Source organism: Lampetra planeri, chromosome 18 (genome assembly GCF_965212315.1).
Source record: "Lampetra planeri chromosome 18, kcLamPlan1.2.h2, whole genome shotgun sequence".
Classification (NCBI taxonomy): Eukaryota; Metazoa; Chordata; class Hyperoartia; order Petromyzontiformes; family Petromyzontidae; genus Lampetra; species Lampetra planeri.
This window is the reverse complement of record NC_136124.1, coordinates 12,187,773-12,212,059: the sequence shown is the minus strand read 5'-3', so window position 1 is coordinate 12,212,059 and position 24,287 is coordinate 12,187,773. Positions and strand designations below refer to the sequence as shown.

The 24,287-nt window shown below is 51.9% G+C and overlaps 3 protein-coding genes across 21 annotated transcripts in view; 1 reads left to right on the top strand and 2 right to left on the bottom strand.

The window, feature by feature from the left end:
• Positions 1-402: 402 nt before the first annotated feature.
• Positions 403-11,144, bottom strand: LOC144723674 (adenosine deaminase domain-containing protein 1-like). Of its 5 annotated transcripts, none has more exons than XM_078602584.1 (10): positions 10,925-11,144; positions 8,366-8,597; positions 6,531-6,710; positions 5,801-6,037; positions 5,434-5,610; positions 3,946-4,072; positions 3,494-3,655; positions 3,028-3,302; positions 1,971-2,211; positions 403-1,707 (listed from the first exon to the last, which is right to left on the bottom strand). In XM_078602584.1, the coding sequence occupies exons 2-10, from the start codon at positions 8,430-8,432 to the stop codon at positions 1,431-1,433; spliced, it is 1,743 nt and encodes a 580-aa protein (XP_078458710.1). In that variant the 5' UTR covers positions 8,433-8,597; positions 10,925-11,144; the 3' UTR covers positions 403-1,430. The 5 variants fall into 5 exon arrangements, with proteins under 5 accessions (XP_078458710.1, XP_078458711.1, XP_078458714.1 ...); XM_078602585.1 differs by having other exon boundaries at positions 8,366-8,593; XM_078602588.1 differs by having other exon boundaries at positions 10,999-11,144.
• A 2,412-nt stretch (positions 11,145-13,556) lies between these two features.
• Positions 13,557-18,245, bottom strand: LOC144723672 (acyl carrier protein, mitochondrial-like). Its single transcript, XM_078602583.1, has 5 exons — positions 17,933-18,245; positions 16,694-16,816; positions 15,229-15,316; positions 14,639-14,751; positions 13,557-13,897 (listed from the first exon to the last, which is right to left on the bottom strand). Exons 1-4 carry the CDS (start codon positions 18,101-18,103, stop codon positions 14,660-14,662), a joined length of 474 nt encoding a protein of 157 aa, XP_078458709.1. The 5' UTR covers positions 18,104-18,245; the 3' UTR covers positions 13,557-13,897; positions 14,639-14,659.
• Positions 18,246-20,635: 2,390 nt separating this feature from the next.
• HECTD1 (HECT domain E3 ubiquitin protein ligase 1) overlaps positions 20,636-24,287 on the top strand; it is an 87,246-nt gene continuing 83,594 nt past the window's right edge. For 8 of the 15 annotated variants that reach the window (XM_078602579.1, XM_078602574.1, XM_078602581.1 and 5 more), the window contains exon 1: positions 20,637-20,828. The gene's annotated coding sequence lies outside the window, so the exon portion shown is untranslated. Of the gene's footprint in view, positions 20,829-24,287 lie in introns of all 15 variants that reach the window. The other 7 variants (XM_078602573.1, XM_078602569.1, XM_078602576.1 and 4 more) reach the window with 1 other exon arrangement.

Below are 24,287 nucleotides of genomic sequence, written 5' to 3'. Positions count from 1 at the left end.
AAATCACGCGACCTGTGCGCAGCCACCTCCCCTCCTAATCTCTCCTATCCATAGATCTCCATCTCGATTTGTAAATCGGCCCAAGCCTCCTGTGACTGACGCGACTTTGTGTGCAGCTACCCCCACTTTGAATCCCTCCCCTCTCCACGCCACCCCCCTCCCTGTGAAACCAGACGTCGCTGCTGCTCTGTGCAGCTCACCATCTCTGCTCACTCCTCTCCCTCTTCCCTCCTCTGCTTGAATCATGACCCATCAACCACCCTCTTCATCAGCCCACACACCTTGGCCTGGTCATTCCCCTTTCCCCCCTCACGTTTCTCCACTCCCTTCCCATCCTATGTCCTATTCTCTCCTCTTTCCGTTTCCCCCCAACGCCACGAACGCGTGCACAGCTGCGGTGTGATCGTTTGAGGAGTGCGGTTTTATTGATTTTTTTGCAAAGAAATTTCAACTGCGGAGGCTTGCAGCGTCGACAGTGGCCGTGCAGATCACAGCGTGTACACGGTGGACAAGACGGTGGAGGAGGCCTCAAACTGGAGGCGGGGGGCACAGGGAAACGAAGAGTTAAGGAGGAAGACTTGTAGACGGAACCGGTGTAACGGCGCAGCCACCGTGGCACCGACACGGACATTATGAACCTGACGTGGCCATTGTGAACCCCATGAGAAAATCATCAAACTTAGGTTGTCAGCTGTTGGCTTGGTTTCTGCGACACGGCCATCGTGAACTCCCCGAGAGATACCCGGACCCAGGGCTCGGGTCCAGGATCTCAGCTGCGCTGGCTCAGTGTCTTTGCCATGGCCACTGTGAACCTAACATCGATTCTGAACCTCCTCGTGCTAACGCAATGCAGCAACACAAATCAACAGGGAAAGTGAGCGTGGTGGTGCTGAGAAGTGGTGGTGATGGGAAGTGTGGTGGCGAGTTTGCTGGTGGCAAGCGTTGTGGTGGTGATCGTGGTGACGAGCGTGATGGTGGTCAGCGTAGTGGTGAGAGTGGTGGCGAGTTTGATGGTGCCGAGTATGGGGGCGATGAGCGTGGTGGACACCATAGTGGAGGTGGGCGTGGCGGTGGCGAGTCCGGCGGTAGCGACCGTAGCGGTGGTGAAAGTGGTCGTGATGAGTGAGCATGATGTTGGTGAGCGTGGCGGCGGTGGCGAGTGTGGTGGTGGTGGCGAGCGGACGTGATGGTGATGAGCGTGGTGGTGGTGATGGTGGCGAGCGTGGTGGTGGCGAGCGACTGAGCAGCGTTGAGCGAGTGCTCAGCGGGTGAAGGTGGCGAGCGTGGTGGTGGCGAGCGTGGTGAGTGGACGTGATGGTGGTGGTGGCGAGCGTGGTGAGTGGACGTGATGGTGGTGGCGAGCGTGGTGAGTGGACGTGATGGTGGCGAGCGTGGTGGTGGCGAGCGACTGAGCAGCGTTGAGTAAGTGCTCAGCGGGTGAAGGTGGCGAGTGTGCTGGGGTGGCTCTGCCAGGCTCCCAGGCCGAGGTGGTGAGCGTGGCGGTGGAACGCGGCCTTGGCCTGCTGGTAGTCGCTTGCCAGCGCCTTGCACGCGCTGTACGACAGCGACAGCAGCGCCGGGACGGACGCGGCCGGTGCCGTGGACACGGCGAAGGAGGAGAAGCGAGACGCCACGAGGCGCAGGCGAGACAGCATGGCCGCCTTGCACAGACGACTCGCGTGGTGCGGCCCCGACACAAACGGGGACCTGGGGGCATGGAGGAGACGGGCGAGGAGGAGACGGGCGAGGAGATAGGCGAGGATTTGGGCGAGAACGATGATGGTAAAGATCGTGGTGATGAAAGCGGTGGTGATGATGATCGTGGTAGCCATGTTGGTGATGGTTCTGAGTGAAGGCGAGTTGACCGGCGAGCGGTCGATGGTGAGAGATGGTAAGGCTGAGCGATGGTGAGCGATGGTGAGCAACGTTCGCGTGTTGGTCAGCGACGGTGAGCGAGCGAGCCGACTCACGTGGGCGACTCTCTCCCCGTCGCCGGCTCCACCACCTCCACGCTGCTGTCGCCCTCGCTCCAGTTCACGGCCTCTGCCCCTGGCCCCCTCCTCCGTGGCCCCCCACGTGGGGGCACGTGGCCGATGTGCGCGATGTTGGTGAGGTAGGCGCCGGGGAGGTCGGCGCAAAGGCGCAGCGACACGCGGCCGTGCAGCGCCGCCCGCAGCGACTCCACACAGTTCCACGAGGCCTCCGCTCCACCTGGCGACACGCAGGAAGGAGCTTGCTCGCCCGCTCGCCCGCTCAACCACTCAAATCACGCACTCACCCGCCCGATCACCGACGCATCCATCCACTCACCCACCCACTAAAACAATCTAATGACCCACTCACCCACCCATCCACTCACCCATCCACCCACTAACCCACCCACCCACTCATCTACTCGCGCACCAATCCAGTCACCCACCCACTCACCCATCCACCTGGGCAACGTGGCACACCGTGCAGATTGCAGCAGTGATGGTGGTAATGGTTTTGGTAATGGTGGTCATGGTGGTGATGGTGGTGGAGACCCATCGAGCATGATGGAGCTCACATACTAAATTGAAAACTAATTTCTTTAGAACTGCCTTTTGTGTTTAGTTTCTTGTCTTTCCCTCGCACCTCCAGATTAGCACAGTTGGTGATGTACGGTGCGAAAGAAGGTCAACATACATACATGGTGGTGGTGGCGACAGTGGTGTTAAAGGTGGTGGTGGCGGAGACAAACCCAGCCTGATGGAAATGTACATGGTGATGATGGTAGTGATGGTGGTGGTGATAGTGGTATTGATGGTGAAGGTGGTGATCATGGTTGTGGAAACGCACCCTAAGTGATGGAGCTGATGTACAATGACGGTGGTGGTGATTGTGGTGTTACTGGTGATGGTGAGAGTGGTGTTTTTGGTGGTAGTGGCGGTGGCGAAAACGCACCCTAAGTGATGGAGCTGATGTACAATGACAGTGGTGGTGATTGTGGTGTTACTGGTGATGGTGATTGTGGTGTTTTTGGTGGTTGTGGTGGCAAAAACGCACCCAGTGTGATGGAGCTGATGTACACGGGCTCAAGGAAGATGCTGAGAAGGCTGCCCTGCACTCCCAGCACCTCCCAGCGCATCAGCTTGTCACTGCCGCTCATCACGGCTATCGGTAGCTGGGCCTGGCATAACGCGGCTGGCGTGGCCTGCGAGGCCTGTGGGGCCTGTGGGGTCTGCAGGGCTGGTGGGGCCGGAGGCGCCGTGTAGGCCGAAATCAGGTGTCTCTCTCCCGTCGCCAGCACCTGCTGCAGGTTCTGGGAGCCTTGGTGGTAGCTGGAGGTGCGGGGAGAAAGAGAGGATGGGGAGAGAAGGGCGAGGAAATATTCCAAGAGGGCAGCACATGCACACCTACACGGGGAGATTCACAGTCTCAGTGCCCCAGTGTCCCAGCGTCTGAGATTCCGTGTCCCAGTATCTCAGCGTCCCAGCACCCCAGTGAGGGGCAGCGGGGGGCGGCGTCTCACGCGAGGGCAGCCCCGCGGGGTAGCTGGTCCAGGTAGAGGTGGAGCGTGACCCCCGATTGCAGACTGTAGCGCAGCCCCCCGCCAGCGGGGGTAGCAGCGGCAGTGCTGCACAGCACCGTCCCCTCACCGGCTTGGAGTAGCAGGAGCTGGCGGTAGAGGTACCTGCCTCCCAGATCGACATCAACATCAACGCCAGCATCAACATCAACTCGCAAGCCATTTTATGTGATAGTGGATATGGCAGATATCGGGGTTCTTACCGTTGTAGGGGGTGCCGCGTCGTCTGCTTTCGTTGGTGAAAATGAGCGGATATTGGGGAAAGCGGATATGGGGTTTTGCAAATATGGGGATTGGCGGATATGGGGGTTGGCGGATATGGGGATTAGCAGATATGAGGGATATGAGGGATAGTGGATATGGGGATTGGGGGATAGCGGATATGGGGGGCTTACCGCTGAAGGGAGCGGCGTGCCGTAACCTCGGCGTGCGAGTCGAGAATCTCACGGCCCCTGCCGCTGGGCGTCTCGGAGCAGATGCCCCAGCCGGTTCCCACGGCGACCACTTGGAACGGGTGCCCCACTGCACAAAGACAAAGATCCCCCATGTAGCCTTTAACATATTGATTGGGCAAGTGCTGTTAGTGAGTAGCATTTATGAAGGCCGGCACGGTACTTGAAGGAGGTGGGCGGCCAACACCACGTCCGGCCGCCTTTTGTCTCCCCAGTGGCGATGTTAACTACACACCGCACCAGGTACTCATTTGAGGCCAAGTCGACCTCGGCGAAGCCCAGGACCAGTTCGGATAATTGTCACTGGTGTTAGCCGCGGGCAGGAATAGAACTCAAATTTCCAGGTTTGTAGCAGTGCGCTAGCCACTGTACCACCACTCCCCATATACACAAACACATACCTACATGCACACAACAGCTTTCGTTCGACCTTTAAGTGGTGACATCACCACGGCGCTTTTTCCAGGCTCAGTGAACCTCGAAGTCACGTGAATAGTGGAAAGCGCTCGCTGCTAGCAGGTCACGGGCAGACCCAGGTGCTATGGGTTTATCAATTTCACTGGCAGATGCATCACGTGTGCTCCCCAATGTGCCAACTCGCTGTATTTAAGCTGCCTGGCTTTGGGTCTTCTCGGCCACAGTAACACCCCTCTCTTCTCTATGCTCGCGAAACGTGGACCCCTTTAAAGGAACATCTGCGTCATCTTGAAACAGCCCGAATGCGCAGCCACCACTTGCCCAAGCAGTTGTTTGGTCGGATAGAGGGGGCTAAATGGGTGCAGCACAGGTTAGAGAAGAAATGGGTTAATGTGGTACAGAAGGATGTGGAACTGAGTGGACTTGCCGAAGACTGGTCCCAATGTTGTCAATATCGGCCTCTATGGAGGAGGCTCATGAAGGACGCTAATGGGCAGTTGGTGGCTGTCGCCCTCCAACAACAACAGAGGGCAGAGGAGTGATGCTCACAACGGGCAGAGCATCAGGCAGCTAAAATGCAGCAAATTGGTACAGTAGGGGGAGCACAGCTGGTGCATCCGCCAGTCATCTCAGTCAGTCAACCAATGGGACCTGGGTCTGACCTCCTGTGAGTCTTCGACACTTGACGTGGCCTCAAAGTGCACCTGGCATGGCACAAGTGTCGTGGTGACGTCACCACCACTTAGTGGCGGTGACGTTGTGAGTGTGCGAGTGAGTGTGTGTGAGTGAGCAAGTGTGTGCCAGTCTATGAGTGAGTGGACAACTGAGTGTATGTAAGAGTGAGTTTTCAAGTGTGCGAGTGTGTGTGAGTGTGCGCGAGTCTATGAGTGAGTGGACAACTGAGTGAGTGCATGTAAGAGTGAGTTTTCAAGTGTGCGAGTGTGTGTGCGTGAGTCTATGAGTGAGTGGACAACTGAGTATGTATGAGTGAGTGTGCAAGTGAGTGACCCGCACCGCGCTTGACAAGGAACGCCGCCAGCCGGGGGGTTACGCCATCATTGCCCCCCACGAGGGTGTCCCCCCCCATCTCCACGAGCTCCGCACACTTCTCCCGCACGGCCATCGCCACAGCCTCCTGGGCTTCGGGCCCCATGCCCAACTCCAGCAGCAGCGGCCCCGGCACCGTCACCTCTACCGGGTACCAGCAGTGGTGGCAGGGCACAGCAGCACGGGGCAGCAAACAGCAGCAGGGACAGCGTCACCGACACACGTCCACAGGGCAGCATGGGGCAGCGACACCCACACATGCTGGTCTGGCTCAGGTGTGTCAGTGGAAAAACCCACGCGTGTTACAAGAGTCCTGCTGCTGCTGCTGCTTTACCTGTGCATCCCCGAGTCTTCTCAGCCTCAGCTGCCCCCATCACCTGCTGCTCCTGCCTCCTCTGCTGGCCACCGCCACCGCCGCTGCTGCTGCAATCTCCCTGCCAGCAGAGCAGCAGCTTCATGGCAGCGATTGCTGCCGCTGCACGTGCCTCCTTCTTGTTGCGCCCCACGGCCACGGAGACGCGGTCGCCACTTAGGAACGCGGCCACCGTGAAGTGACGGCCAACCACCCCGTCTTACATGGGGCGGAGGGGGGTGGAAGACGGGGGGGGGGGGGGAGACATGCAGGAGGACGCGGGGAGAGGACGTTTGGGAGGAGACGCAGGAAGGAGACGCACGAACACAACTCACCCACTTATCAATCCATTCGTACACGACCTCATCCACCCACCTACTCCCGCGTTCACCCACTTTGGCAAACATTCGCTCAACCACCCACTCGCTTACCCACTCATACACTCACAAACCCATCCACTCAGCTACTTGCTGAGCTCCCCCACCCATGCGCACATGCGCTCACCAATCCACCCACTCGCTTACCTCCTCATACACTCACAAACTCAGCCACTCACCCACTCACTCACCCACTCAAACAGTACTAACCCATCCACCCAGCTACTTGCTGAGCTCCCCCACCCATGCGCGCATGCGCTCACCAAACCACCCACTCGCTTACCCCCTCATACACTCACAAACTCAGCCACTCACCCGCTTGCCCCTCTACTCACCCATTGAGTCCACCTCTGCCAGGCGGAGCGTCAACCCGTAAGTCTGGCAGTACTGCGTGAGCGCTGATACGGCGTGCAGGGTCCCAGACTCAAACTGAAGCGCCAGCCATTTGGGAACCTGGCCAAAGTGAATCCCTCCACTACCGCCACCGCCACCTTCATGAGGCTTGAGCGTTGAGTCTGCACACAAGTGTGAGTGAAGCCATTTCAGTGTCATGTAGATTCTGTATGACCAGGTGACAACTTCTAGAGAGGCCAGGGTACAGAGGTGGAGTCCCATTTGCAAGAGCGTCCTGGGTCACCAAAATAATATGGAGATCCACAGAGATACTTAGAGACAAAGAGACCCAGAGATACAGCGAGATATAGAGACAGAGATACAGAGACACAGACGGACCCATAAATAATACATGGATACCTATAGCGATAGATTGATACAGAGGCGATCCATATAGATACACAGACACGTAGAGATACTGACAGACCCATAAATCTATGGGACCCTTTTTGCCTGTATGAAGATGATGAAAAAAAAGAAAAGGCTTTACCCTTTCAGGCAAGAATACAGGAGGTGTTGAGATGTTCAAAAACCAAAGAGACACCTATCACAAGGCATCAAGTCTGCATTAACCACACATCATATTTGTGGAAAAACATGCAAACAAACGTACTTTGATAATGTACATGCACTGTCCTTGAAACGGATTGGCCTACACCAGAGAGGGCCTCCTTTATGGCAATGCGTCACCAGTGTTCGACCAGAGAACGCCAAAAGGCAAACAGCACAAAGGCAATGTCAATATATATCGGGTTGGGCAGTGATATCTATGGGACCTTTTTTGCCAGGGTTCTTGCAATAAGTGTCTATTTGGTGTCTGAACATCTTAACACCTCCTGTATTCTTGCCGGAAAGGGTAAAGCCCGTTATTTTGGTCATCATCTCGATACCGGCAAAACGGGTCTCGTAGTTATAACCCGTCGTCCCGATATATTAATGCTTTGATATTTTGTATTGCCTTTTGACGTTCTCTAGTCTAGCAATGGTGGTGAGACAAGGCCGTACTAGAGGCTGCCTGTGGTGTAGGCCAATCTGTTTCAATGACAATACGTTCATTATTATGAATGCATATTTGTTTGCATCTTTTACATTAAGCACGCGTGGTTAATGCAGATCCGTAGAGATACACAGAGACTCATAGAGACACACAGAGAGACTGAAAGAGAAATATATAGATGCAGTACAGAGATACCCAGAAACCTAAATAGATACAAAGAGGCAGATAGAGAGATCTCGAGATACAGATACCAAGAGAGACCCATAAAGATACACAGAGACAATGACAGAGATACAGACCTAGAGATAGAGATACACAGAGACCCTTGCAGACTCATAGAGACCCATAAAGTGTCTTTGTTTTGTTGCTGCTGTGCTCACGGAACCACAGATCTCCGTCGTAAACGGGACCATCCGTGTGACAAATGAAATGAAGTTAAACACAGAGAGGGCAACGTCAAGTTGTGAACCCGCCTGCCGACTCCCCACACGGAGCGGCTCAGCTGACGGCATAGCTGTCGAAGCCACACGGTTTACTCCGTATTCTTGTACAGGGAAATTGAGTTTTCAGGTCGATACGGCGTACAGCCGTTTCAATACGGGCAATACAATAAATTGTTGTCTAATTTGTTTGTGTCTCTCCCTTGTGATGGGACTTTGCAGGATGACCGTTGAGATTTACAAGGGGCACGGGGTGACCAATAAGGTCTGAATTGGTGTGTAACAAGGTAGGGGGCACTGACAAGGGGTTGACAGGAGTGCGACGGTCATGAACTCTCACCTGCGGCCACGTTGACCCGGGGCGTGGTGGGGTCGGCCTTGCGGTCGAGGTGAGTGCCGTCCATCATCGCCAGCACCGTCGGTGATTGTTGTCGTGCCGGTGGTTGTTGATGTGTTGTGGTGGTTGTTGTTGTTGTGGGCACGGTGGTTGTGGTTGTAACCGTGTCCTCAAGAGACACCAGTGCTCACCACTTCAGTGACCGAGTGATCTCCAGACCTGCTTGACACTCTCTCTCAACAACATCAGCAACATCATCGTCGTCACGTGATTAAGCTTGTGTGTGTGTGTGCCTCGTGTCATCCGAGTAATCAAGAGTACTGGACGAGTAACCTGATTATTATGTATTGCCAGAAAGGGTAAATTCTAGATTTGAAGCTTTCGTGACTGCAAGGATTCATACTCTTAGGTTTTTTCGGTAAAGTCATAAAATAAAATTAATAAAAGTCATAATATAAATTATTTTATTTCTATTATTACTTTTATTAATTTTAATTTATATTATTACTTTTATTAATTAAAATTGTATTTATTACCTACGTGACTTTACCGAAAAAACCTAAGAGTAGAAAGGGTAAAACCTCGTCTTATTTTTCATAAGTCTTCTGATACTTAAATTGTCTTTGCAATGTTCTCCTTTTGGCGTCCTCTGGCTTGACACTGGTGAGAGAGACAAGGCCATGAAAAAGGCCATCTTTTGGTGCAGGCCAATCAGTTTCAAAGACAATGCAGATATTATTATTAACATCACCATAGCATGTTTGTATGTTTTGCCACAAGCACGTGTGGTTAATGCAGACTTGATTCTTGATTCTGATGCTATTGATGCTGCCACTGATGCTACTGATGCTGCTACTCCTGCTGCTGCATTGGGACAGAACTGCACTTGGCACTTATTATCACGGTCACGATTGCCGGTTAAACTCATGGTTAACACAACGCTGGTTTAGTTAAAAACTAGAAGCATTGTTTCTAGAGCAGTGGGGTGGTTCTTATTCTTCACCTGGGGGTGCGAGGATGCCCTTTCTGGGGGGCATGCGAAACATGTGGCAGATTGATGTTGTCGTTTTAGAAGGTAAATAATGGAAAAGACAAGTCACAACTTACTTCGCTTCACCAAAACACTACGTATTTATTAACATTCTACTTTGGTGTTATAAACGATTGAGGAATAAATGGATTCATCTTCTTGGTTATTGCGGTAAAGTCACGTAGAAGGGAAATAATAAAATAATAACAATAAAACATAAAAAAAGCATGTTTTATTTTATTTTTATTATTTTATTATTTCCCTTCTACGTGACTTTACCGAAATAACCAAGAAGATAAATCCCTGCAGTCACGAAAGCTTTAAATCGAAAAATAATAAATGTATGCAAATGCCACAAGCGTTAACGAGAATATTATAAAATAGGCGACGTTCCAGGCAACTGCCCTTATTCAGAGTACACTGGGAGAGCCGGTGGAGAGACACAAGGGAGACGGACACGTGTTGGAAACTCGATCACACCGTGGGGGGCTAAACGACGAGAGATTCACACTTTACCCCAATACAATGGGAAGCCGACTTATTCACGAACTGTGTATTAACGACGCAAATAACGCGATAAACACCTAAAAACCACGTTTGCTATGGATCATATATACGTATGACATGTTGTTAATGTCACGTAAAAGGCGAGTGTTATTGTATCGCGGGAAAGAGTAAAATCCGAGTGATATTTGTCGTAATGTTCCGATACTTACATTGTGTGTCGCTGTTCGCAAGGCCGCACACGGAGGCTATCGTCTTGTGTGTGTTGTAGGCCAATTCGTCTTAAACACAATCCCTATACTACCTAGATTTAGAGTTTACGGATACTATGAGAGCACGTTTGTTTGTCCGCCTTATTTGCTGTTTGGACATCTTAACACGTCCTGTGTTTTTATTCCCAGAGAGGGGAACGAAGCCGAGTCGCGACTTTCATCATCTTGGGATACTAAAAATAAAGGTCCCACAGACACACAATTGTTGTTGTATGTTTATTATGAATTAATTACCGATGTGATGATGTATATTCGACCAGGGCCTGCGACCGATCAGCCTCAACTCGATCGGGGACGAGGCCTCGGGCCACGTGGTCCACGTGGAGGGCCGCGGCTCATGACGAATATTATCGATTAGGGGGCCTTGGTCGCGTTCAGTTAACGTCCTCACCAATTAGTAGCCGACAGTAATCCGCCGCCACGGATAGAGTTAATCCGTTACTCATCGACGAACTCACCTGTGGTGAAGAGTCCCGCTACTAACCACCGTGGTAAGAGGTGTGGAGAGAGAGAGAGACAAAGACGTCGTGCTCACGGATTGTGAATGTCGAGATGACACCGGCGGTGCTGTAGCGGTAACGAATGGTCACGTCAATAGTTTAAGTGACAAAGCTTCCTCTCATTGGCTGCGTCGGGGTTAACGACGCATTTATATCTACGCGATCCAACCTCGTCCCCCCTCCCCAACAAAAAAAACCCCTCAATCATGGATGATATTGGTCGCGAAAGCCTACACAGTACACGACCACTACTTACCTGTGTAGGGGTGTTACGGGAGGGCGAACAAACACACGAGGGGTGGTTATGGCCGCACGCGGAAGGATGCTTACATCTACGTCCGCATCGGTTAGCCTGGGGGGCTGTAACGGCGCTGTGATCCCCCACGGCCCCACCCCTCGGGGGGGGAGTTGCTATATAAGGCGGTGAGGCGGTGGGCTCGGGGTTCAGTGTTTAGCTTAAACCAGTGAAGAGTGAAGACCGGTTAGATAGGCCCTGGGACTCCCCTGGATCGCCGTCCTCCTAAGGACCGACCAGGGCAAGCCAGTGGTGTGGCCCCGAGAGCCCAGAGCCGATGCTCTTGTAAGAGCCGGTCTGGTTACTAAGGGTGCCGTGATCCCAGCTTTGTCAGAGCTGGATCAGCTAGCCTCCCCTAGCTCTCGAGTGGAGGACCTGGGAGTAGGCTAGCCGGGTTAGAGACAGTGGGGTCTCCCTGTTAGACGGGTGAAGGGGCCGTTACCCCTTCGAGTGTGTATACATTGGCCTGTGCTGAGTGAAACGTTATAACAAATAAGTGTGCCTCCGACTACGTCGTCCACGTCTCATTGAACCTACTACACCTGTGAAGCGGAGAAAGTTGCACGCAATATGGCGAAGAGCCATCAATGTCAACGACAGAGAGTTAAATAAAAGCGTGTAATAATAACAACACATTAATATTGACATGGCAACGTATTTACCGGATAATAAGACGCACTACATCCACACCCCCCAATATAAAAACGTCAATCAAGCGAGACAAATGTGACCTCTCACTCGGAACAGCAGTAAAGTGGCGAACGGCACTTGTGCCAGGCTAGGTGCACCTTTGTGATCAAGTGAAGTGTCGCAGGGGGTGGGGGGGGGTCTTGCTGCTTGGCAACGAGACCACGTGGACCCAGGTGGTGTGGGTTGTCTGATGGACCAGGGTAGGTGCAGGTCACGGGGTAGACCCAGGTGGTGTGGGTTGACTGATGGACCAGGGTAGGTGCAGGTCACGGGACAGACCCAGGTGGTATGGGTTGGCTCAAGTACCAGGGTAGGTGTTGTTACGAGAGAGATCACAGGTCTCGCTTGATTGACACCGTTTTATATGGGGGGGGTAGAGTGCATCTTATTATCCGGTAATTACGGTGCCGTATCAATGATGAAGCCTCAGTGGTGGCCTCTCAGCTGAAGTTCCGTGGAGCAGATGATGTGCTGTGCAGTCATGGGCTCTGTGGTCTGTCGGGATTGCTTGGGGCGATAAGGCGTGAGAGGGGGTTTGACTGTACGACTTGTGCATATGGCTCTGTTGTTGTATTTCTCGGGGGTGTGGCACCATTTGGAATGACTGCCCACTATGCCAGTAAAAAAATGTTTTAATGTGTATTTATTTATGGCCCCTTTATAGCATATGCTACAGGCCACGCACTAGCTTAATCCGGCACCGAGTATGCATGTGTACTCGATCTCAGAATCCGGTTTGAAATGTATATGCTCAACACGTTAAGAATACAGTTTTCTTGTTCGGAGTGTCTCCTGTCCAACCTACAGTCTTTGCCCAATATTCTGCACAGGTCACCGCTTCTGTTGTTGGCATTGCCAAATCTTGAGGCGTGCATTGTGGTGCTGCAGGGCATCTCACGAGATGATAGTGTATAGAATACAGGAGATGATTGTGCATAGAATACACTAAAAAGCAAAGTTGTAGTCGTGTGATGTCCTCTTGCCTGTGCGTTCCACGGACCCCATTACGAAGCTTTAACATTGACATGGATTTGGACATCTCCACATAGTTTGGGTGCACAGAATCGATCGCATCCTCAAGAATAAATGTAAATGGACATCGATCTGGCATAATCGAACGCAGCACGCAACCTTCACGTAAAATCGGACACCTTGTGCGAATGGACTGAACGTTGCAGCATTGATGAGTGTGGCCGACATCACAGAATAGAGGCTGTGATAAAAAAAGGGGACATTGGAATACCATTGTCTTGTAAGCATCGCCCGATTATGCTAGTTGCAATTACTGGCAAAACGTCGTACTCAAGATTGCAAATGTTGTAGATTTACTCTCCAACACACCGGTGTGCTGTACTAGTAACGAATTGGCATGTTCTGTTTACGTGACAAACCTTACTAATTGGCTGTGTTGGGTGGTGGCAGGTTTAACGGAACATTTATATTTATGTGATCTAACCCCAAAAAAACCTGTGTTATGGATATTGGTCGCAAAAGCCTCAGTGTTAAACCGAAAGGCCGTTTGTTGATGGCCGCTTGACCTTTTGGGGGCACCGTGCTCAGTAACGGTGTTTAAAAGATAAAAAAAAAAATCTCGGGGGGTGGGCGGGGGTGCTGTTTTCCGTTTACAATTTTATCGCTGGGCGGTTTCGTAGCGACATGTCATGGGGGAGCTGAAAACACGCACGAGCGCACGATAATTTACGGATTCAACCAAAAATAAGGTAGCGCGAACCGTGCGATTTTCTGAGAGGTCGGTTGGCTGCGGGCGCAGTGCCGACAGGGCTACGGAGAGGCAGGCCTGTGCCACTTTGAGCAAACGGCGCGTGGACAACGGACGTGAATTGTTACTCAACGACACCACTTGGCCGAGGGTTTGCAGCATTCAAGAGACGAGATCACGTGGAAGGGTTTTAGCCTTTTATTGAGCACGGGTTAAACCGGCACTTGAAGACTCGCGCACAGTTCACACTTGCACTGACACCCGATGATCCACCGGCACCGCCGTGCCATCCATGTGAACCATGAGGCCTGAGGCAATGACCACCAAGTGTTTGCTAACCGTGTCAATGGGCTTTCGCGTTGTATTAGACGGTCTTTATTGACCGGGTAAAGAGCCCAGACACTTGAATCCGAGAACTGAAATGAGCAAAGCTTCAGCAAACTATTCCCCGTTGACCAAAACCAAACGCCACTTCCGTAAAGGGACATCTTATAAAGAACCGTGGCATCACTTCCTCAGAACACCTAAAGGCAAGACACACAAAACAATAGGGTTAGGAAGGAGTGCGCATGTGAAGTATTAAAATTTATTCTTATGCCGATGATACTGATCAGGTGACGCACCTGTAAAACGAACATTTGATTGATACAAATAGTATGCTACATTCTTTAGGCAAATAAAATCTATAATACTAAACTATTCTTTATTTTACCAGATAAGGCCCACTGAGAGAAATAGCTTTTTTTCAGAAGCGACCTGGCCACAAATGATAGCCCAATACAGTGGCTTATCATGCGGAAATGTAGCGTGGTAAAATACTCTAATTGCATGTTTCTAAATGAGGGAAAAACCCGAGGACCCGGAGAAAAGTCTACACGACCACGGGGAGAACATGCAAACTCCAAATATACAGGCGTCAGTGTCAGGATTGAACCGATGACCTCGTGTATATCAGGCAAGGAAATTAACATATTGTCACTGCGACGCCCAAATGGAACAAAAACATTATTCAAATGAGTCCCTAAATATGAGATGCATTGACAGCAATGAAGACGTTACAAACAAGGCAGGCAGTATTGGGCAGAACACCACAAAAGAATAATCGATCCTCGAATCAAATCTTGAAACTTGACTTAACCGCAGGGAAAGAAGACGTTCCACCCAGCGGCCATCGCAGCCACTGTACGAACTCGTTGCCACACGTTTATTCAATATCACAGCATCCCCAAATTGGGAAGGGGGGGGGGGTGTGAAAATCGGCGAACCTGCAGGCAGCATGGCCGCATTCACTCGTACACGTCCCGCTTGTTTGCAATGTAATTGATCAGATCCTGCGGCGTTAACAGCTGCTCCCCATCCACATCTGGAATCTCGAAGCCTTTGAAACAACAACAAAAAAGCCCGCATCTCGTCAACTGCTCTGAAAACCGCTCGACACACTTGAGGTGGTTTCGGCAAATAGACAGCACGGGCACGCAGCCAAAGAACAACAACAAGAACATTGAGGGCGATCGGCACACGCGCCTTCTGGACCAATGTTTTACAGCAGCATTTGTTTTAAGTGGGGAAAATGGTCACATCAGTTGACTGAATTTTAGGCAGAAATTGTGTAACAGGCCACACTCAGAGTTCATCTGCTTAAACATATTTCTGGAAGGCCCATGGGATCCTCATTATTATATTCCGATGGTAGCTTTTCTTATAAAAACCAGTGATCACTTCTCACAAAGCGATACTCATTTTGCGGACACCAGAGGGACGACTGGCCGAGGGCAATGTCCATCCACATCACTGGCAGCGTTTGCACCGATTCGAGTCGGTGCAGACGATGAAATTGAACCAGAACTCCACTCACCAAACTCATCCTCCATGGCCATGATCACCTCCACTTGGTCCAGACTGTCGAGACCCAAGTCCTTCATGAAATGTGACTCCAGTTTTAACTGAAGGCAAAAAATGCACCGTCTGTTAACAGTGTTCTCTTCAGTTTAATCAATCAAACTTTATTTTTATAGCACTATTCATGCAAAAAAATGCAATACATAGTGCTTTACAGGCATGAACAATAAAAGTGAACTTGTAGGCAAAATAAAATCACGCTGTTATAAATGTCTAGCAAAGACATTACTAATGAGTCAAGAATGTCTGTGTGTGTAACGCACGTGACGTCAATCCACGTCGACCAGCCCCCCTCATTAATAATCATGAACAGGTGGGGTCCTCCACATGAGCCCCCCCCCACCCACTAATAATCATGAGCGGGTGGATTTTTACACTCACGCAGATCGAGCGGAAATAAAAATTTTCGCCTGCAAATTCGCCTTAAGTTTGACGTTTCTTTATTGAAAGTGATACAAATACATTGTTCAACACAGCAACAAAGGCGATTTGGTGTCTTTATTTATTTATTCAGCGCTTGAGACCAAAGGTAAGTCTAATTGATGCTTCTAAATTATCATAAAATTTACATTTTTTAGTGATTTCCCAGATATTGTTTCGTATTCCAATTTATTTCAACCCCAGCGAGCGAACGCAGAAGAAAATAAAGTATCCAAGCAGTGAAATATTTCAATTGCGAGCTTAAGCCCCTGGGTGTAAGAGTCACGGTGTTGAAGCTCTACTCAAAGAGACTTCTTGTGCCACAGAGATGTGACCGAGTGGCATTGCGGTTGTGAAAAGCATTTCACTCGCAATCGTTGTACGATTACAAGTTCAAACCGTGGTTTTGGGTCAACTATGAGGAATTAAATTCTCAGGTATGAGTGTCAAGATTTCAACTGTTATATTTGTTATGTATTCAATTCTTGCATACGATGACAATACGCTTATGAGTTAGATGCCAATGCGAGGTCTGTTAGCCACGAGAGTGCTTCAGCAGAGACTTCGTGTAGTTTGGCTGTTTCTCCTGCGTTGAAGGAGTGCAGACAACAGCGGTTTATTCTATGGTCCATAGTTTTTGGTTGCATGGCCACAATTGCACGACCGTGCCTTGTCTTTAATGCATCTCTGTGCGTCTCGAAGGGTCGCTATGTATATCTGTGTTTCTATGGGCTTACTATATGGTCCATAGCGTGTGTTGCATAGCCACAATCACACCACTGTGGAATGTCTTTGTTTTTACATTTATGCGCATCGGTCTGTAGATATTTTGATGCGGTTCATGGGTTACACCACCGGTGCCTTCGAGGAGGAATGCCAAAGCCTGGAGGTGCGATGTTTGGGTCTCAAATGAGGTGTTTATTCTGGACGTTCGCGTTGATCCACACTGTTAGTATTGTTGTTGTTTTGAGTCATGCTGTGGACCGCTGCGGCTGTCGCACCTTCTGCGGGTCGATCTTGTCGTAGAGATTCAGCACGTACATGACCCTCTCCGTGATGAAGTGCAGCGTCAGCGGTGGCGCGTCGGAGTACGTCCGCAGGCTATGCACGCTCGGCATGCGAACCTGCACGCGCACGGCCACAAGCACGGACAGCATACGCTTACCTTCACAAGCCTGCTGATGCAAGTGCGGTTGGTGAGCACCTATGTAACAAGCTTGTGACACGCCGCCGCACAGGGATGCCGCTCATTCTTGAAGAGAGAGAACGGCTCAGGCGCGAGGAACCAGACACGTGGGGAGGAAACCTCACGGCGAGACGGTGTCAGCGACTGCCCAAGCTCTGCGCTCCAATTACTGAGTGTTTACACGTGGGAGGGAAACCCGGAGCACCTGGAGAAAACGCACGCGCGTGAGGACAATGTATCATCCCGCACTGCCTCCTGGCAAAGTTAGGGTTATGACACCGACGCTCACGGGGAGTTTGGCAACATTTGTGTGATCCACCAACCCTAGAGTGTAGCACGTGGGGGTGATGCTGCAAGAACCAGAGCCTCCCTCTTGCTTCAATGAGATATACCCAGTGCTGCACTGACGATGATTGGCAGATGCAGCAGGCTGTGGGTTCCCCCTACTGTGCCAACTCGCTGCGTTTTAACCGCCCGGCGCTCTGCTCGTTGTTGTGAGCGTCGCTCCTCTGCCCTCTGTTGTTGCTGGAGGGCGACTGCCTCCAGCTGCCCAGCAGCAGCAGCAGCAGCGGCGTTCTCCACGAGCCTCCTCCCCATAGAGGCGGCCTCGGACACCACTTGGTCACTCGCTGTTCTCTGTGGCTGGGGACAAGGGGCACGGGGGGCTCGCGTTTCTCACCGGACCGCGCTACGAACCCGGCCGTCCCAGTTCGATCCCAGGCCAACATCAGCGGTCGGTTTACCATGCGAACCTGTCACCCTCGATTCAAACTTAAAACGAGTACAGTACCTAGGTGAGCGGTGTAAAACATCAGCACTAGGGAGACAAAGGCGGGCGGGCGTGGTACTGGCCACACCACCTCCGGCCTTAATAGGTGCTCGCTAACACCCCCCGCCCCACAGCTTGTCGAGGCTACACGGGGAATCTTTGTCTCTGCACAGCCAGCAATGGAGGCCCGCGTCCCCGAGCGCTGGGGGGTGGCCCGACTCGGCCCGCCGCTCCATTGACCTTGGGCCTCCTCCACCACCTCCCGCGCGTAACCCCCCTCGCTACCTGCAGCCACTGCCGCCGCCGCTCGCTGTCGCCGCAGAGCGCCGAGACGCGGACCCCCGAGGCGAGGGAGCGGGCGAGGCGCAGGGAGTGCGGCGGGGGAGGCGCCGCCGCCGCGAGGAGGAGGAGGCGACTCAAGGCGCGGAGGCCGCGCGGGGCGAGAGGAGCCGACATCGCGCCGCGTGCCGATACCACCGACTGGGAGAGACGGCGGTGACAAGATGACGTCACCGACAGAGAGATGACGTCACCGACAGAGAGACAGCCTAACGCTTCCACCAGAGAGCGACAGGATGACGTCACCAACAGAAAGCGATAGCATGACGTCACATAAAGACGCGACGGTGAGGATCATGCCGGTCAGCGATGGGATGACGTCACCGACAGAGGCAGCCTGACTCTTCCAACAGAGAGCGACAAGATGACGTCACCAACAGAGAGACAACCTGACGCTTCCACCACAGAGCGACAGGATGACGTCACCAACAGAGAGACAGCTTGACGCCTCCACCAGAGGGACAGGATGACGTTACCAACAGAGAGACAGCCTGACGCCTCCACCAGAGAGCGACAAAATGACGTCACGAACAGAGTAGACAGCCTGACGCTTCCACCAGAGAGCGACAGGATGACGTCACCAACAGAGAGACAGCCTGACGCCTGCACCAGAGAGCGACAGGATGACGTCATCAACAGAGAGACAGCCTGACGCTTCCACCAGAGAACGACGGGATGACGTCACCAACAGAGAGACAGCAGTGATGTCAATTTAGCATGGAGGGTTTCGCGATCAATACAGTATCCATAATAAAGTTTTTATGACGTAAATTTACAAGAGATCCGCCACCACCACCACAGACTTAAGTTACATAACTTAAAGCTTTCGTGACTGCAGGAATTCATATTATTTGGGTCTTTCGGTAAAGTCACGTAGAAAATTTTTTGTTACAAAAAACTACGACGTTTCGATCGCAATGCAAGCAATCGTCATCAGGAGGAAAAACAAAAACTTTTAAGTGAAGATGTAACCGCATCTACGAGGAGGGTTTCCACACAACTATTAGATCCATCGACTCTCTGATTTAACATGAACAGGTTCAATGTCTCACACACTAACACAGCCACCGTGGCTCGCGTCCTCGACGTGGCGGCAACTCTGCGATCTTACATTAGCATGCTAATCTCTCACTTTAACATCACTACCGCAAATTTATCACAATAACATCACGAGCCCCGCCCACTTCGTTTATGACCCTTGGGCTTCACCCATTTAAAACCTTTAAAACAGTCTGCCTCAGCAGCTTCCATGCTATTTTTAAATCCTTTATATTAAGTTCGCTTGCTTGCTTGCGTGCTTGCTTGCTTGCGTGCTTGCTTGCTTGCGTGCTTGCTTGCTTGCGTGCTTGCTTGCTTGCGTGCTTGCTTGCTTGCGTGCTTGCTTGCTTGCGTGCTTGCTTGCTTGCGTGCTTGCTTGCTTGCTTGCGTGCTTGCTTGCGTGCTTGCTTGCGTGCTTGCTTGCTTGCGTGCTTGCTTGCATGCGTGCTTGCTTGCTTGCGTGCTTGCTTGCTTGCGTGCTTGCTTGCTTGCGTGCTTGCTTGCTTGCGTGCTTGCTTGCTTGCGTGCTTGCTTGCTTGCGTGCTTGCTTGCTTACGACCGTGTAAATCTTTCGGTCGTTTTTAACCCACTTCCCGTGATCCAATCGAGCTGACATTTTCCACACAGACTCGTTGTGCGAGACAATTAATGTTCGTGAAAAAAAATTCCCCAAATTTTACACTTTTTAGGCAAAATAAATTTATGTTACATATATTCAAATAGAACTCATTCATGGCTTTGGCTGAACGTCACAGTGTAGGAGCCCAGAGCTTAACCCCTCCACAGGCCGTGGCGGAGTAGCGCAGTTGGTAGCGCCCTCGCTTCCCATGCCAAACGGTCGCGGGATCGATCCCCGCGTCCTCCACAGGCGAATATATTTTTAAATCCTTTATATTAAGTCCGCTTGCTTGCTTAGGACCGTGCAAATCTTTCGCTCGTTTTTTTTCCCACTTCCCGTGATCCAATCGAGCTGACATTTTCCACACAGACTCGTTGTGTGTGACAATTAATTTTCGTGAAAATTTTTTTCCAAAATTTTACACTGTTTAGGGAAAACAAATTCAATAGTTAATTACCAATTGCTAAATACTGGCAGACAATCATCTGACCCATAGGTGGCAGCCATCTCAAGCCAGAGGACGAGAGGACTCTAGCCGCCACGCATATAAAGGATTTATAGTGAAAAACTTTGTTTTTACTGGTTATACTTATTTCTCCTGATGACGATTGCTTGCGTTGCGATCTAAACGTCGTAGTTTTTTGTTATTTTTGTTGTTCTACCTGACTTCATCGAAAGACCCAAAGAATAGAAGTGACATTTTATGACGTCATTTGACCAGAAATGCGGGGAGTAACGCGACCACCAGACAGAAGGGGGCATTTTATGACGTCATTTGACAAGCGATGCGCAGAGTAACGCCACCACCAGACAGAAGTGACATTTTATGACGTCATTTGACCAGAGATACGGGGAGTAACGCCCCCACCACCACAGACAACAGTGACATTTGTGTGACGTCATTTGACCAGAGATACGGGGAGTAACGCCACCACCACCGACAGAAGTGACATCATAATAGGGGTGACGTAACGCGCGGAGGTGACGTCACGAGTCTCCTCCCCCCTCCCCCCGCCGGCAATGACCCCTCAGTGGCGTTCGCCGTCATCGCAGCGCTGATCTCCCCCCACCGCCACCACCACCACCGCCGCCGCTGTCGCCTCCTCTCCGATCGCTTTCCGCCTCTCGCCTCTTCGTTGACGACTCCGCGCCGAGGAGGGAGCCACGCGGGGAGTTCTCTGCGGGGTGAGCGGGCGGGCGGGAGAGACCGAGCGAGCGGGTGGGCCCCGCAGACGTCCGCGGCCGCGGCGGGGCCCTCGGCTTAGGCCGCGAGGGCGCAGAGAGACAAAGGAGACGAGGGCCCCTGAGGCGACGTCGCCGTCTCGCGGCCTCCCCACTCCCGAATGAGGGGAGACAGAGAGACAGGGAGAGACAGGGAGGGAGACTCCGACACGCACTCGCCATGTCGCGCTTAAGACGACAGCGGCGTTAACGACGACATCGGCAGCAGCAGCAGCGATGTTAACTCGGGTTATTCTTAGCGCCTTGCGAGTGGTAAACAACCACCACCACGATGTTGATGATGATGACATCAGCTGCGCTCATTGCTGCTGCCCGCCTTGCGCAACTATTAAATGCCGTCTCGCACTTGGCAATTGTGAACTTGCTGCTGCGTTCGTTCCTCGCTCGCACGGGCAGCACATCACGGGCAGCTCATCACGGGCTGCGTGGAGGACGCCGCTGTCCCCGGAGTTTGACGCTTTCAGGCGCCGCGGGCGGATTCCTCGCAGCGTTCGGTCGACGCCGGCGGCGGCCGCTCTCGCCGGTCGAGGGGGTGGGGCCCGGCCCGTACCGTACCTTGAGAAATAAACACAAAGCCTCGTGGCCACGCACGACGACGCCTTTGGCTCTAGTCTCGCACGAAATGTACGACGCAGACGAGTGCGCACCACCCCCCCCTCTCTCCCCTCTTAAAGACTGAATAATAATAAGCGACGGGGCTTGGTGGGCGTCTTGGTGCGTATCGTGCACGCCTCGGCGTAAACCCCGAGTCTGTTCTTCTTGTTGTTTGTTGAGCTTTCGGTCACGACCGTGAGGCCTCGATGGATTCATCGTCGCGTGTATTTATGGATCGCCTTGCGAGTCTGTGGGAGGGGTGGGGGGCAGTCGCCAGTCGGAATTTGAATATTTAAATTGGAGGAATCCGATGAGCTATGAAGCTCTTCCACCCCCCACCCACCAACAAATTTCCAGTCGTCGTACTCAAAGGAAACGACGGAAGGTCTTGGAGCCAGGACTTGGCCGGGTGCAAGGGATTCTAGAGGAATGGGGAGCGTGATAGAAAATGTGGCAGCAGAGGGGAATAAGCGACCTCCCACTGAGCAGAAGAAATAATTCCTTTGTTGCTGAGCTGAGAGGGGAGAAATGGGCGAGCTAGTGGAGTGAGATGAAGGGGAGAGGTAAGGTAGCGTGTGGAGGGGAGTGAGATGGTGCAGGTAAGGTAGTGTGTGGAGGGGTGGAGTGAGATGGGGCAGGTAAGGTAGTGTGTGGAGGGGAGGGGAGTGAGATATGACAGTGAAGGTAGTGTGTGGAGTGGAGTGAGATGGGGCAGTGAAGGTAGTGTGTGGAGGGGAGGGGAGTGAGATGGGGCAGGTAAGGGAGTGTGTGGGGGGGAGTGGAGTGAGATGGGGCAGGTAAGGGAGTGTGTGGGGGGGAGTGGAGTGAGATGGGGCAGGTAAGGGAGTGTGTGGGGGGGAGGGGAGTGAGATGGGGCAGGTAAGGTAGTGTGTGGAGGGGAGGGGAGTGAGATGTGACAGTGAAGGTAGTGTGTGGAGTGGAGTGAGATGGGGCAGTGAAGGTAGTGTGTGGAGGGGAAGGGAGTGAGATGGGGCAGGTAAGGGAGTGTGTGGGGGGGAGGGGAGTGAGATGGGGCAGGTAAGGTAGTGTGTGGAGGGGGGGAGTGAGATGGGGCAGGTAAGGTAGTGTGTGGAGGGGAGGGGAGTGAGATGGAGCAGGTAAAGGAGTGTGGGGAGTGAAATGTGACAGGTAAGGGAGTGTGTGAAGGGGAGTGGAGTGAGATGGGGCAGGTAAGGGAGTGTGTGGAGGGGAGGGGAGTGAGATGTGACAGGTAAGGTAGTGTGTGGGGGGGAGTGAGTTGTGACAGGTAAGGTAGTGTGGGGGGGGGAGTGAGATGGGGCAGGTAAGGTAGTGTGTGGAGGGGAGTGAGAAGGGACAGTGAAGATAGTGTGTGGAGGGGAGTGGAGTGAGATGGGGCAGGTAAGGTAGTGTGTGGAGGGGAGGGGAGTGAGATGGGGCAGGTAAGGTAGTGTGTGGGGGGGAGTGAGAGGGGACAGGTAAGGTAGTGTGTGGAGTGGAGTGAGATGGGCAGGTAAGGTAGTGTGTGGAGTGGAGTGAGATGGGGCAGGTAAGGTAGTGTGTGGAGTGGAGTGAGATGGGGCAGGTAAGGTAGTGTGTGGAGGGGAGTAGAGTGAGATGGAGGGGAGAGGTAAGGAGAGTGTGTGGAGGGGAGATGATGTTGACAAGAGGGAGGAGATATATTGAGTCGAGAGGGGGCCTAGGATGGAGCCTTGTGTCACAACTCCGCACGGGGGTTTATCAGAGGCAGTCCTCATATGGGCATGGGGGGTTGTCGGCTGAGAGGTAAGAGGGGAACCAGGAGAGAGACGTGTGGTGGAGACGCTGACATGGCTGTCTGTGGAGATGCTCAAGGAGGATAGAGAGTGGCCTTTGCAATAACCATTCTATCAGCCCAGACTAGACATTTCACTTGTCGGTATCACCTGGGGTGGAACACATTCGTGGTTCCAATTTCTTTCTGTTGCCAACAAACAGTGAATTATGTGATAACCACTTAAACTGAGTGGGTTACCAAGTAATTTACTATTCTTAAGTGCTTAAATACATCGGTACGACGAAAGTTTTGCTACCTTAAGAGGTTACCAATTTCTGTTGTTGTCCATGGATTATAAAAAGTGACAGAAAGGTCGAGGGAAAATCTCAAAGTCAGTGACGCGGCACCCTTGTAAAGTAATGATTGGTTATGTCATAGGAATTGTTATGGTCTGCATAGAGAAGAGTGTTATTTAACATATTTAGGAGATCGTAGATATATATTAATATTAATAACAGTTACTTATTTACCCTCTTTTTCAGGAAGGTCCTGGATTTAATCTTTATTAAAGATATTTTAGTAAATTAATGACCAGTGTCTATACAAGTGGGAGGAAACCAGAGCACCAGTAGAAATTGTAGATTTGAAGTATGTGCAAAAGGGGCATCAGTCTATCACCGTACAGATGGAAACAGATGGAGATGTGTCAACTTTGTACAGCCTTCTCCAGGTGAGCCAGGGTTACAGTACTTCCTTGACGCCCACAGGAAGGGAATTTCACAACTTCTGTGCGGTGATCCACCAACCCTTGGTGCTGGATCACAGGTCAGGGCCAGGCCACTTGCTTAGCTACCACCGCCTGGCTAGGAGATCAGATTCAATAGACATCCACTTGAATATATAATTAATAAGCTGAAAAAATATCTTGGTGACCAAACGGCGCGAATGAGATTCAAGCAGAATCTCGTGGCTGAACCCATCCGATGCCGATACTGCGTTGTGTTCGCTCAAGTTGATGCCACCGCCATCATGGGACCTCCTTTGTCAGTACCAAAAATATGAGAATAGGTTTT